Below are 13,457 nucleotides of genomic sequence, written 5' to 3'. Positions count from 1 at the left end.
ACGGCCACACAAGTATTGGAGGCCGGGTCTCAGCAAATTGGACGCTTGCTCCAAGAAAAGGGTGTCATTAGAATGAGAATTAAAGAAATCACTGATTACGTCGTAATGAAATGCCATGAATGCGAAGATATGACCAGGTCCATGTTCTTTACTTCTGTGATGACTTTTGTCCATCATGTGATGGATGATTTAGAGTACCTTCAAGAAGAGATTGCACGCAGGCCCACATCGAGACCGACTGATGTACCACGGGGCCCCGGAGTAGTATTAGAGGCTCTTATGTATTCCTGATTCTTTTTTATTTATTATTTTTGGCTTTGAGTCTGTATTTTTTACCTTTTCGAGTCTTTTTTTTTGAGTATGTATGTTTAATCATCAGTATTTCCAAAATCTTTGTAATAGAAAAACCCAAAAAGATTTTATTTAATGAAATGTTGAAAAAAAAAACCAAAATTTTCTTTTCTTTTATTCTGCATTCATTTCCTGAACTACGTAATGATCTGATTCATGCGGCGTCATGATACGTAGGCAATCCCCATCGGATTCGATCGTAGCTATAGACAATCTGAGTGAAAAATAAAGAAAAAGAGAGAAAAAGAAGGAAAATTGAGTGAACAAGAAAGAAAAAAGAGTGAAAAATAAAAGAGCAAAAACAACAATAAGGGATGGAAAAAGAAATAAGGATTCAAAATTTGAGAAAAGAGATAGTAAAGCCGGGATAAAACATACAGCCATTGCAAAGACATTTAGAAACATTTAATTGTTTAAGTGCATTGCATCCCCAATATGCGATTCCTTATCTGTTAAATATCTCAAACTAACCAGGTTGTTGTGTGTGCAAATATCAAAGGTCCTGTTAAGGTGGTTGGTTTTGTGGTAATATGGCTTCCTATCCTTACTTCACGAGATCTAAAGGCAGTGTATCTATGGCCTCTGAAAGTCATCTACCAATTATTGAGCCTGAGGATAGTCCTGTATCGGCTATTCCACAGTCAGAGTCTGCAGCCACTGAGGAAAATAGGAGGCTACGCGTCCGCATGTTAGAAATGTGGGACGCTTGGTCTAATGGCAAAGAACTGCCCAGTATAATCCCCGGATTTCCTGAACCGCTTCCCAGGACGAGTGGGATCTCTAATGTCCCCATCCCCGTAACAAACCCATTCATCCCGTTTGGGTACCCCACTATATCGGCCAATTTCACCGGTATGCCTTCTGAGGTTCGCCCCCAGGCACCGTTTTCAGGGGTACCTTCTACATTATTCACTGCACCACCAGTCTCTACTATGGAACAACCAACAGTTCCCAGGCCATGCTTCGAGCCTTCAGCTTTCACTTTTCAAGTCCCGCAATTTCAGCTAGACAACGCTCATGTTACCCCAAACTCTTACCCTCAACACCAGCAGTTTGAGTCTCCTATGGAACAGGAAAGAGCTATGAGAAACCTCGAGCAAGAAGAGATGGTTCGGAAGATGAAAAGCCTCGAAAAAGGTCTGAAGAACATGCAAGGTCTGAGTGGCCAAAAGAGTATCTCCTACTCCGATCTGTGTATGTTTCCTCATGTTCATTTGCCCGTTGGTTTTAAAATGCCAAAATTCAAAAAATACGACGGGCACGAAGACCCGATCGCTCATTTGAAAAGATATTGCAATCAGTTGAGAGGGGCAGGTGGAAAAGAACTTTTGATGGCCTATTTCGGGGAGAGCTTGACGGGAATTGCGTCAGAATGGTACATAAATCACGACATCTCCCATTGGCATATATGGGATGACTTGGACCGAGATTTCGTCAGGCAATTTCAATACAATATTGATATAGCTCCAGATAAGAATTCTCTGACCAATTTTAAGAAGAAAACCACGGAAAGCTTCCGTGAATATGCTATCAAGTGGCGTGAGCAAGCATCCAGAGTGAAATCGCCTATGGATGAGGCAGAAATGGTCAATGTTTTCTTGCAGGCCCAAGAGGCCGATTACTTTCAAAACATGATGTCTGCAATGGGCAAACCTTTTGCAGAGGCCATAAAAATCGGAGAAATGGTAGAAAATGGCTTGAAAACTGGCCGAATCATAAGTCAATCTGCTTTGAGAGCCACCTCCCAAGCCATCCAGAATGGCTCGGGAGGTTTAGCAAATCGAAAGACGAGGGAAGAAGGAGCCTTGATGACTTCAGGTTTGAGAGGCCCACTCCGATCCCCCGATCATTCTTACCTTCCTTCCAGAACCCCACAACACTACTACCCCCATCAAGATGCAGCATATGCCGTGGCACTGCCTCCATATGCGGTGATGAATGTCCAACCTTATGCACGGCCACAACAACACTACAACCAAAATCGAGCTCCACCTCCCAGAAATAACCATCCTTACCAAGCTCCATATAACCCCCGTCCCCCATAAAACAATTACCAACATAATACACGCCCCCGTGAGTATCCAAGGAGAAATGACTTCACCCCTATTGGTGAGTCCTACTCTAGCTTGTTTCCAAAATTAGTCCAGATGGGTCTATTGCAACTTGTGCCTCCAAACCGGCAAAATCCAGAATCTCCATCATATCGGCCCGGTACTAGGTGTGCCTATCATTCAGGGGCAGAGGGTCATGATACAGAGGATTGTTGGACTCTCAAGAGAGCCGTTGAGAATTTGATAGAACAAAAACGAGTGGTGCTGAGGGACGAGGAAGTCCCCAATGTGACTAACAATCCATTACCGACTCACAACAACGGGCCGGTCATTGAAATGATTTGTGATGATAAAGAGTTTTATCTAGCTTTGAAAGCTATCATCGCCATTGTCGATTCAGAGGCAAGACCTAAAGCGGCGTTGAAACAAGCCAAAAATGAGAAGAAAATCACTCTAACTCCTCAAGTTGCAGAAACAAATACTGGGGCAGCACCAGCTAAGGATGCAAGTCTCTATGTTCCTGGGGCCCCAAGGAAAGAACAACTCATGTTGAACACTCCCAAAAGATTTGAGCAGAGGAAAGTCACGTTAAATGTGCCAAAGTTGTATATGCCAAAAGGGACTTATGTGGCGCGGGGGACGGTAATTTCACCAAGGCTGAATGAGCCTGTGGTTATTAGCCGCGCACCACAGAGCCCTATGAGAGACCCCACTGCAGTCCCCTGGAATTATAGCAAAACAGTGGTTACTTACAAGGGAAAGAGATTATGGGAGAGGTGAACGAAATGAACCAACCTAGGAAGTACCACAACCCAGAAGAGCAAAAGATGTTAAAACTGAGCAAGGATAAACGGTTTCCGCCTAAGAAGCCTGTGAGTTCTGAGGAAGCAGAAGAGTTTTTTCGAAAAATGAAACCTTCGGAATATACAATAATTGACCAGCTCAGGAAGACTCCTTCCCAGGTTTCACTTTTATCTCTTTTTATTAGCTCAAATGAACATCAGAAGGTACTCCTGAAAACATTGAACGAGGCATATGTCCCGGTTGAAATTTCAGTTGAACAACTGGAAAGAATGGCTGAACAATTCATTGAAGTTAATAGGATTTCCTTCAGTCGTGATGATTTTCCCCAAGAGGGAGCCGCCCACAACAAAGCCCTTCACTTGACTGTCAAATGCGAAGGTTATTATATGAAGAGAGTCATGCTAGATGGTGGGTCTGGGGTCGACATTTTCCCTCTCTCAACGCTCCAGAGGATGAAAATTGGAACAGAAAGAATCCGACCAAACAATGTATGTGTGCGCGCTTTTGATGGTGTCAAACGAGACACAATAGGGGAAATTGATTTGATTTGACCATTGGCCCTGTGGATTTCGAGGTAACTTTCCAGGTTCTGGACATGGATACTTCATATAATTTTCTCCTAGGAAGACCATAGATTCACACTGCAGGAGCTGTGCCCTCCACTCTTCATCAAATGGTCAAATTTGAACATGAAAATCAAGAAATTGTTGTCCACAGGGAGGATGAACAGTCCATTTACATGGACCCTTCAGTCCCACGTCTCGAAGCTAGAGAAGGAAGTGAGCACATTGTCTACCAAGCCTTCGAAATTGTGATCGATGATCAATGCGAAGAAGGGGCCCCATTCCCTCAACCTTGCTTATCTAATTCCTCGGTCATGGTCACCACTGAAATGATTAAACATGGCTACAAGCCCGGAAAGGGGCTCGGGGTATATCTACAAGGCATCATAGAGCCCGTTACGTCAACGGCCAATGAGAAGTTCTTCGGCGTAGGTTTCCTAGCTACAGAAGCCGATAGAAAATGGGCTGATGAGCACAAGAAAAATGGGTGGGTCCTGCCTCAGCCCGTTCCGCATCTCACCAAGTCATTTATTGATCCCAAATATGTAGAAGAAGAAGAAGAAGAAGAAGAAGAGACCTTCACGGCTAAAAAGATTGAGGACATTTGTGAAGCCATGAAACGAATGCTGTATGAGTCCCACATGGTCCAGCCGGGGGAAGGAACGAGTACTGCTGAGGTGTTATACATGGGGCCAAATGCCAAGCTTCAGAATTGGAAAGCTACCCCATTCCCTGTCAGGCGGGAATCCCGGTAGTCCAGTCTTGCCATCTTTTCTACATTACGAGTTATTTCAGGGTGTAACTCGAATGTTTTTATCTTATTGTCTTTTGATTTCGATGTAAACCCTCTTATCTTCAATTCAATGAAATGAAATCAATATTTCATCATCAATGGATGTTTCCTTTTTCTTTATTCTAATTTTGCTATTTTTCTTATCTTTTCCTTTTCAGTTCTAATAATGCGGACTTAAATAACATGACATGCTTGCGGACTTCATGTCCAGATCCTAAAACGATGTCTAACTGTGAAATAATGAATCAAGATCTAGAATATGATGAAGATGAGGCTTTTAGGGAAATAAATCGAGAATTGGAACAATTTGAGAATAAGCCTAAGCCAAACTTAAATGAAACCGAAACAGTTAATTTGGGCAGTGCAGAAGAGGTCCGAGAAACCATGATAAGCATTCACGCCGATGAAAGAAATAGGGATGTATTGATCCAACTTTTATTTGAATTCAAGGATGTATTTGCATGGTCCTATGATGATATGCCAGGTTTGAGAGTTGATTTGGTAGTACATAAATTGCCAACTTATCCCGGTTACCCACCCGTACAACAAAAGCAAAGAAAGTTTAAAACGAAAATTAGTGATAAGATCAAAGAAGAAGTCTCCAAACAATTAAAAGCTGGTGTGATTCGGGTGGTCCGATACACCACGTGGTTGGCTAATGTGGTCCCAGTGCCAAAGAAAGATGGGAAAACCCGAGTGTGTGTTGATTATCGGGATTTGAACAAAGCAAGTCCCAAGGACAACTTTCCACTGCCAAACATTCATATTCTTGTTGACAACTGTGCCAAACATGAGATACAGTCTTTCGTGGATTGTTATGCTGGGTATCACCAGGTTCTGATGGATGAGGACGACGCAGAAAAGACGGCTTTCACCACGCCGTGGGGCACTTATTGTTACAGAGTCATGCCATTCGGTTTGAAAAATGCCGGGGCAACTTACATGAGAGCCATGACTGCCATCTTCCATGACATGATGCACCGGGAAATTGAGGTGTATGTGGATGATGTGATCATTAAATCCAGAACACAAGAAGGCCATGTGCAGGATTTGAGAAAGTTCTTTGAGCGTCTGCGCAGGTATGATTTGAAATTGAATCCAGCCAAATGTGCATTCGGAGTTCCATCTGGGAAACTTCTGGGGTTTATAGTCAGCCGGAGGGGTATTGAGTTGGATCCGACAAAGATAAAGTCTATTCGGGATTTGCCACCTCCGAGAACTAAGAAAGAGGTCATGAGTCTGCTAGGGAGATTGAATTACATCAGCAGGTTCATTGCTTAGCTTACTACCACGTGTGAACCCATATTTAAGTTGCTGAAGAAAGATGCAGTGATCAAATGGACAGATGAATGTCAAGAGGCTTTTGATAAGATCAAAGAATATCTGTCAAATCCGCCAGTGTTGGTTCCACCCGAGCCAGGAAGACCTTTGTTCTTGTATCTGACAATCTTGGAAAATTCCTTTGGTTGTGTCCTGGGGCAACATGATGTGACCGGGAAGAGAGAGAAGGCCATATACTACTTGAGCAAGAAGTTTACCATTTATGAAGCCAAGTATACTTTGTTGGAAAGAACTTGTTGCGCCCTAACTTGGGTCGCCCAGAAGCTCAGACATTATCTTTTGGCCTACATCACATATCTCATAACTAGAATGGATCCTCTAAAGTACATATTCCAGAAACCAATGCCCACGGGAAGGTTAGCAAAATGGCAAATCCTGCTCACTGAGTTCGACATTGTCTATGTAACCCGTACAGCGATGAAAGCTCAAGCCTTGGCGGATCATCTAGCTGAGAACCCGGTTGATGATGAATACCAACCCCTAAGTACTTACTTTCCGTACAAGGAAGTAAATTCAGTTGAAGTAATTCCAGAAGACACCTATTCTTGGAAAATGTTCTTTGATGGAGCTGTAAATGCAAAAGGTGTCGGGATTGGGGCAATTTTGGTTTCACCTACCGGTCAGCACTACCCGGCCACAACCCGGCTTCGGTTCTTCTGTACCAACAACACCGCTGAGTATGAAGCCTGCATTATGGGCATGAATATGGTAGTTGATCTGGATGTGGAAGAATTGTTAATCATGGGAGATTCAGATTTGATCATTCGGCAAGCCCAAGGTGAATGGGAAACTCGAGATATCAAGCTTATCCCATATAGGCAACATGTGGAAGATCTTAGCAAATGATTCAAGTCCGTCAAGTTCAGGTATATTCCTCGATTCCACAACGAGTTAGCTGATGCATTAGCTACTTTGGCCTCAATGCTGCCGTATCCGGGCAATGTCCATATTGACCCGCTGGAAATCCAAATTCGAGAGAGGCATAGTTATTGTAATACAATTGAAATAGAACCAGATGTTCAGCCATGGTATCATGATATCAAAAGGTTTATGAAAATAAAGAAATATCCCGAACAGGCTAGTGGAGACCAAAAGAGAACCATTAGAAGGCTTGCCAGCGGTTTCTTCTTGAGCGGAGAAATCTTGTACAAAAGAACTCCAGATCTGAATCTCTTGAGGTGTGTAGATACCCTAGAAGCTGAAAAGATCATGAAAGAAGTGCATTCGGGAGTATGTGGACCTCACATGAAAGGATATGTCCTTGCAAAGAAAATCCTTCGGGCAAGTTATTACTGGATGACCATGGAAAATGATTGCTTCAGTTTTGTCCGGAAGTGTCATCAGTGTCAGATACACGGTGACCGGATTCATGCACCGCCTTCAGAGTTACATCCTATGTCAGCACCTTGGCCGTTCGTTGCTTGGGGTATGGATGTCATTGGGCCAATCGAGCCGAAAGCTTCAAATGGGCACATATTCATCTTGGTTGCCATTGATTATTTCACAAAGTGGGTTGAAGCAGTCACTTTCAAAGCCGTCACCAAGAAAGCGGTGGTGGACTTCGTCCATTCCAACATTATTTGTCGTTTTGGTATTCCTAAAACTATCATTACAGACAATGCTACAAATCTGAACAGCCACTTGATGAGGGAGGTATGCGAACAATTTAAGATTACGCATCGTAATTCTACCCCTTATCGGCCCAAAGCTAATGGCGCTGTTGAAGCTGCAAACAAGAATATCAAGAAGATCCTCAAGAAAATGATTCAAAGTTCTAGACATTGGCATGAAAAGCTGCCTTTCGCATTATTGGGATATCGCACAACCGTGCACACATCAGTTGGGACTACGCCTTACTTATTGGTTTATGGCACTGAAGCCGTAATACCTGCAGATGTTGAAATTCCTTCTCTTCGAATCATTGTTGAAGCCGAGATCGAGGATGATGAATGGATCAAGGCCCGATTGGAAAAATTAACTATGATTGATGAAAAGCGAATGGCCGCAGTTTGCCACGGGCAGTTGTACCAACAAAGAATGGCCCGTGCCTACAACAAGAAAGTGCGACCCAGGAAATTCGAATTGGGGCAACTCGTTCTGAGACGTATTCTCCCGCATCATGAGGAAGCAAAAGGAAAATTTGCTCCAAATTGGAAAGGTCCGTACATTATAAGAAAACTGTTGTCGAAAGGAGCGTTGTACTTGGGAGACATTGAAGGAAATGACCCCGAAACAGCTGTCAATGCAGATGCGGTCAAGAGGTATTATGTTTGACCCTTTTTTTGTTTCTTTGATCACCCTCTTTGGAACCTGGAAGTTACTACGAAAAAAAAACAAAAAAAGAAAAATATAAAAAAAAAAAGGTTCCTGAACTACGTTTGACTTGATTCCGAAAGGATACGTAGGCAGCCTCTCTCTGGGGTTCAGTCACACCAAAACAAAAACCCAAATTCCCTCAAAAGTGAAACCGGGGCAGATGTTATAATGGTTTGGCGATGGTTTTTGTCTGAAAGGTTCCAAAGTTATAATTCAATCCAAATCCTTTTCAAGTCCTTCCGATCAATCGGCAAAGATATTCAAAATGGGAGGATACAGTTACTCGGATCAGATACAACAAAATAAGAGAAATAAAATGAGAGAGTCTTATTGGTGAAAACCTCACAGGCATCATAAGGCGATGGTAAGCAGAGAAATTCGAAAATGAGAGAGTCTTGTTAGTGAAAACTCACAAAGAGCACTATAAGGCGATGGTGAGAAGAGAAATGAGAGAGGCCAGCTGGTGAAAACCCGCAAAGGGCGCCACTGATCGAAAAGAGAATCCTCACAGTCACTGGCATCGACACAGTCCTGGGCAAAGTTTCTCAGTCTCAAAGCAAGAGTTGTGATGAATTTCTGAGAGTTGGATGGTTTACACAGATCGGGCATCTAGTACAAGAGGCATGTCATGTTCATTGAAGTCTGTATACACTCTAGATAAGTCCTTCTTTCTTTTCCCCGAAAAGGATACCTCTTGTCTAAATTCATTTGTCTATTCCATTGTTTGCTTTTCTTTGAATCCTTTTCGGTTTAACTCTGTTCTGAAACTAAGATAAAGAAGGAAAGGCAGGACTAATTTACAGGGTTCTCACTTGATACAAGCCAATATGCAAAAGAAAAGGCACCCAATCTCAGCAAGGGCATCAAGTTGACTCCAACTGGCCATGTTGGCCGATGTTTCGAAATCAAAAACTGTTGAAAGAGAAAATTCAAAGTCAAATGCCCACAAGGGCAAAATAAAAGTTGAAAAGGTTAAGTCCCACGTGACTAACCATCATGGCAAAATCCGGAAAAGCCAGAGGTTCTCCGAGGTTAGAAATGCAATCCATATTCAGGAAACAACCAGTTGCAACTGAAAAGACCGAGACCAAGTGACTGAAACAATCAAGGCCACAAAACCAACCACCATTTCAAACTGACAAATTGTTCTTTGTTTGAAAAAAAAATAGGGAAACAGGTGCAATCCAAAAGCAACCTTGCAAGAAGCAGGTGCAACCAAAACGAAATTACGCAAAGGCTAGAAATAGTTTTGCAACAACTACTACAAAAGGGAAGTCTTCTCCAAACTCTTTCCCGCATTTTACTCATTATCTTAAAAATATATATGAAATTAAAAAGAAAGAAAGAAAAAATCATAGTAGTATAGGGTCTCCAATCCCTAGCTGTGTTTTCCAACATAGGGTCTCCACTTCCTAATTGATAATTTTTAGACATAGGGTCTCCACTCCCTAGTCTCTTTTCCAACATAGGGTCCTCACTCCCTAGTTGATGTTTTTAGACATAGGGTCTCCATTCCCTAGTCTGCTTTTCCAACATAGGGTATCCACTCCCTAGTTGATGTTTTTAGATATAGGGTCTCCACTCCCTAGTCGTTTTTCCAACATAGGGTCTCCACTCCCTAGTTGATGATTTTTAGATATAGGGTCTCCACTCCCTAGTCGCTTTTCCAACATAGGGTCTCCACTCCCTAGTTGATTTTATTTTAGACAGGGTCTCCACTCCCTACTCGCCTTTTCCAACATAGGGTCTCCACTTCCTAGTTGATTTTATTTTAGACATAGGGTCTCCACTCCCTAGTCTCTTTTCCAACATAGGGTCTCCACTCCCTAGTTGATGTTTTTAGACATAGGGTCTCCATTCCCTAGTTTGCTTTTCCAACATAGGCTCTCCACTCCCTAGTTGATGTTTTTAGATATAGGGTCTCCACTCCCTAGTCTGCTTTTCCAACATAGGGTCTCCACTCCCTAGTTGATGTTTTTAGACATAGGGTCTTCACTCCCTAGTCGCTTTTCCAATATAGGCTCTCCACTCCCTAGTTGAAGTTATTTTGGACATAGGGTCTCCACTCCCTAGTCGTTTTTCCAACATAGGGTCTTCACTCCCTAGTTGATGATTTTTAGATATAGGGTCTCCACTCCCTAGTCGTTTTTCCAACATAGGGTCTCCACTCCTTAGTTGATAATTTTTAGGCATAGGGTCTCCACTCCCTAGTCGCTTTTCCAACATAGGGTCTCCACTCCCTAGTTGATTTTATTTTTAGACATAGGGTCTCCACTCCCTAGTCGCCTTTTCCAACATAGGGTCTCCACTCCCTAGTTGATTTTATTTTAGACATAGGGTCTCCACTCCCTAGTCGCTTTTCCAACATAGGGTATCCACTCCCTAGTTGATTGATATTTTAGACATAGGGTCTCAACTCCCTAGTCTCTTTTCCAACATAGGGTCTCCACTTCCTAGTTGATGATTTTCCAACATAGGGTATCCACTCCCTAGTTGATTGATATTTTAGACATAGGGTCTCCACTCCCTAGTTTATGATTTTTCAACATAGGGTATTCACTACCTAGTTGATGATATTTTAGACATATGGTCTCCACTCCCTAGTCTTTTTTCAAACATAGGGTCTCCATTCCCTAGTTGATGATTTTCCAACATAGGGTCCCCACTCCCTAGTTGATGATTTTTAGACATAGGGTCTCCACTCCCTAGTTTATTTTCCAACATAGGGTCTCCACTCCCTAGTTGATGTTTTTAGACATAGGGTCTCCACTCCTTAGTTGATGTTATGGTAGACATAGGGGCTCTACTCCCTAGTCGTCTTTTCCAACATAGGGTTTCCACTCCCTAGTTAATTTTATTTTCTACATAGGGTCTCCACTACCTAGTCGCTTTTTTCCAACATAGGGTCTCCACTCCCTAGTTGATTTGATCTTAAATGCAGGGTACACCATTCCCCGATATCTTTGCCAATATAGGGTATCCCATTCCCTGGCTACATTTTTTCAACATAAGGTACATCAATCCTTAGTTGAGACATCCTTTTGACAATAAAAGAACACAATCCAAAAAAAAAAACATGACATTTTCAGGGTACACCACTCCCGACCTTTTATTGCTTTCAATAAAGAAGTAGTTTAGAATTTTGTTACAATAACTCACGAAATTTTCCTAGTGCAAACTGGGGCAGAAAAATTTTGTTCGATTATTTGTTTTGGTGTCTGAGTAGGTTTTACCCCGAGGCACAGGGTTCGAGATGACCAAAAGAAGAAGTCTCAATTCAGAATAAAAGAAAAGAAAAAAAAATAAGTGAATCCAAAATGCAAAAGCAATTGAAAAGATGTGGAATGCTAAGACATGACTGAAGCCACGAGCATTGGAGTTCCGGTTTGATTAGAAGAAGCTATAGAACAATGAACTAGAACCTACAGCTAGTGAGCATTAAGGTTTAGATCAGAGTCTGCATGAAGAACCAGTCAAGACTCAAGATCAAGTTTATGAAGACTCATAGATAGGAATCTTGTAACTCATAATTGGTAGGCTTGTTTAGTTTCTTTTTTTTTATTTTGATATAATAGCAGGACCGCGGACCGGAGCCTCGATGGAACCTCACTCGACTCCTCAACTCATCATTCCACCATTCTCCTTGAACTACACGCGACCTGATTCCCCTATAACCCGGGATATGTAGGCTGTCCAAAATCAAGACTCGGTTGCACCCTATCTTTTATTTCTTTTCCTTCTGAATAATGGTTTGGTCAAAAATTAGTCACGTGGCTCACCTAGTCTTTGCCTGAAAACTCTTCATGTTTCCAAGCAAAGAGGGCCAGCTGTGAGCACCTAATTTTTTACTATATTTGAATTTTTATCACCTTCTACTATGTAAATATTTTTAGAATTTAATATATATATTTTTAGCTTTGTTATACTTATATATATAGAAAAAATTATTAATAATTTAAAAGATAAATTATTACTATTAGTATTATTTTTATTATTTTTTTATATTTTTATTTATTTTTTTAAAATAAAATGAATTAAAAACCGAAAATAAATAAAAATTAATTAATTATTTTTTTATTTTTTAAAACAAATTTCGGATGGGAAGTAAAAAATAGAAAAAGTAGAAATATAAAATTAAAAAGTAAAAGTAAAAGTACGTAGAAATTGTTTAATAAAAAAAGTAAAAGAAAGTGAAAAATTAAAAAAAAATAAAAGTAAAAGAATGTGGAAATTTAAAAAATAAAAAATAAAATAAAGTTGGAATTAAAAAATAAAAGTAAAGGTATCTGATTTTTATTTTTTTAAAAAAGTAAAAGTAAGTGGAAAATAAAAAAAGAAAAGTAAAATAAGTGGGAAATAAAAAAAAAGTAAAAAGTGGGATTTTAAATATATTAAAAGTTAAAAAAGTGAGAAATTAAAAAATAAAATTAAAGGAAAGTGGGGAATTATTTTTTTAAAAAAAATAAGAAAAATGGGAAGTGAAAATTCTTTTTAATTAAAAATAAAAAAATAAAAAATTGAAAATTTCGAAAATTTTTTCCTATAAATAGAAGAGAAATGTGATGAAAAAAAGGAGAGAGAGAAAGGAAAAATAGGGAGAAAGGAATTGAGAAAATTTTATTTTTCTTCTTCTAGGATAAAGAAATTTCTACTCGTTTCATTCTTTCTTCGGCTTTCTTTCAAAAAATCAAGCAGCTTCACCACCCCAAAACCACCAGCCCTTGACCACTTTTGAGCCATCATTAACCCCTCTCCCCTCCTTCCCCCCCCCCCCCCCCAAAAAAAAAAAAAAAAAAAGCTCCTAAAATAGCCACTAAATCGTCAGTTTTGCAAGGTCGATTGAGGTTGCAAGTTGAGATTTACCGCTCGAGTTTTTCGTGGTCCGAAGGGTCCAGTTGAGAGCTATCCGATCATTGAGTGGTTGTAATTTAAATCCACAATCATCAATACAAAGGTTCACTTCTCTTTCTATTTTGTTTTTCTCATTAATGTTTTGGGTCACTCTGTTTTAATTTAACTTTGAGTATGATATGATCGAGTTCGCATCTGAGTGTATTAAGATTAATTTGTTCTCATGTTGAGTATTTGTTACGATTAATTTATTTTCCTTTTTAGTAGTTCATAAGTTTAATTTTATTGATGAATATGTATTAATTTGTTACTTTTCTTGTTTATTCAATGAAGTAATGACTTTCCATTTTTAGCATGCTTTAGTTTCATTTTGATCTCCTATCTTAG

At 40.4% G+C, this 13,457-nt stretch overlaps 1 protein-coding gene and 1 pseudogene across 1 annotated transcript; both read left to right on the top strand.

Moving 5' to 3' along the window:
• The first annotated feature begins 881 nt into the window (after positions 1-881).
• LOC138891726 (uncharacterized) lies at positions 882-2,396 on the top strand. Its single transcript, XM_070175478.1, has one exon. The coding sequence runs from the start codon at positions 882-884 to the stop codon at positions 2,394-2,396; it is 1,515 nt and encodes a 504-aa protein (XP_070031579.1).
• Positions 2,397-2,498: 102 nt separating this feature from the next.
• LOC138891725 (uncharacterized) lies at positions 2,499-8,177 on the top strand (annotated as a pseudogene).
• The last annotated feature ends 5,280 nt before the right edge of the window (positions 8,178-13,457 follow it).

This window comes from Nicotiana tomentosiformis, chromosome 5, assembly GCF_000390325.3.
Source record: "Nicotiana tomentosiformis chromosome 5, ASM39032v3, whole genome shotgun sequence".
Classification (NCBI taxonomy): Eukaryota; Viridiplantae; Streptophyta; class Magnoliopsida; order Solanales; family Solanaceae; genus Nicotiana; species Nicotiana tomentosiformis.
The sequence above is the reverse complement of the archived record's forward strand: the minus strand, read 5'-3'. Positions and strand labels throughout refer to the sequence as shown.

What these genes read in the sequence shown, in the direction of transcription:
- LOC138891726 (XM_070175478.1), top strand. Translation starts at nt 882, where the DNA reads ATGGCTTCCTATCCTTACTTCACGAGATCTAAAGGCAGTGTATCTATG.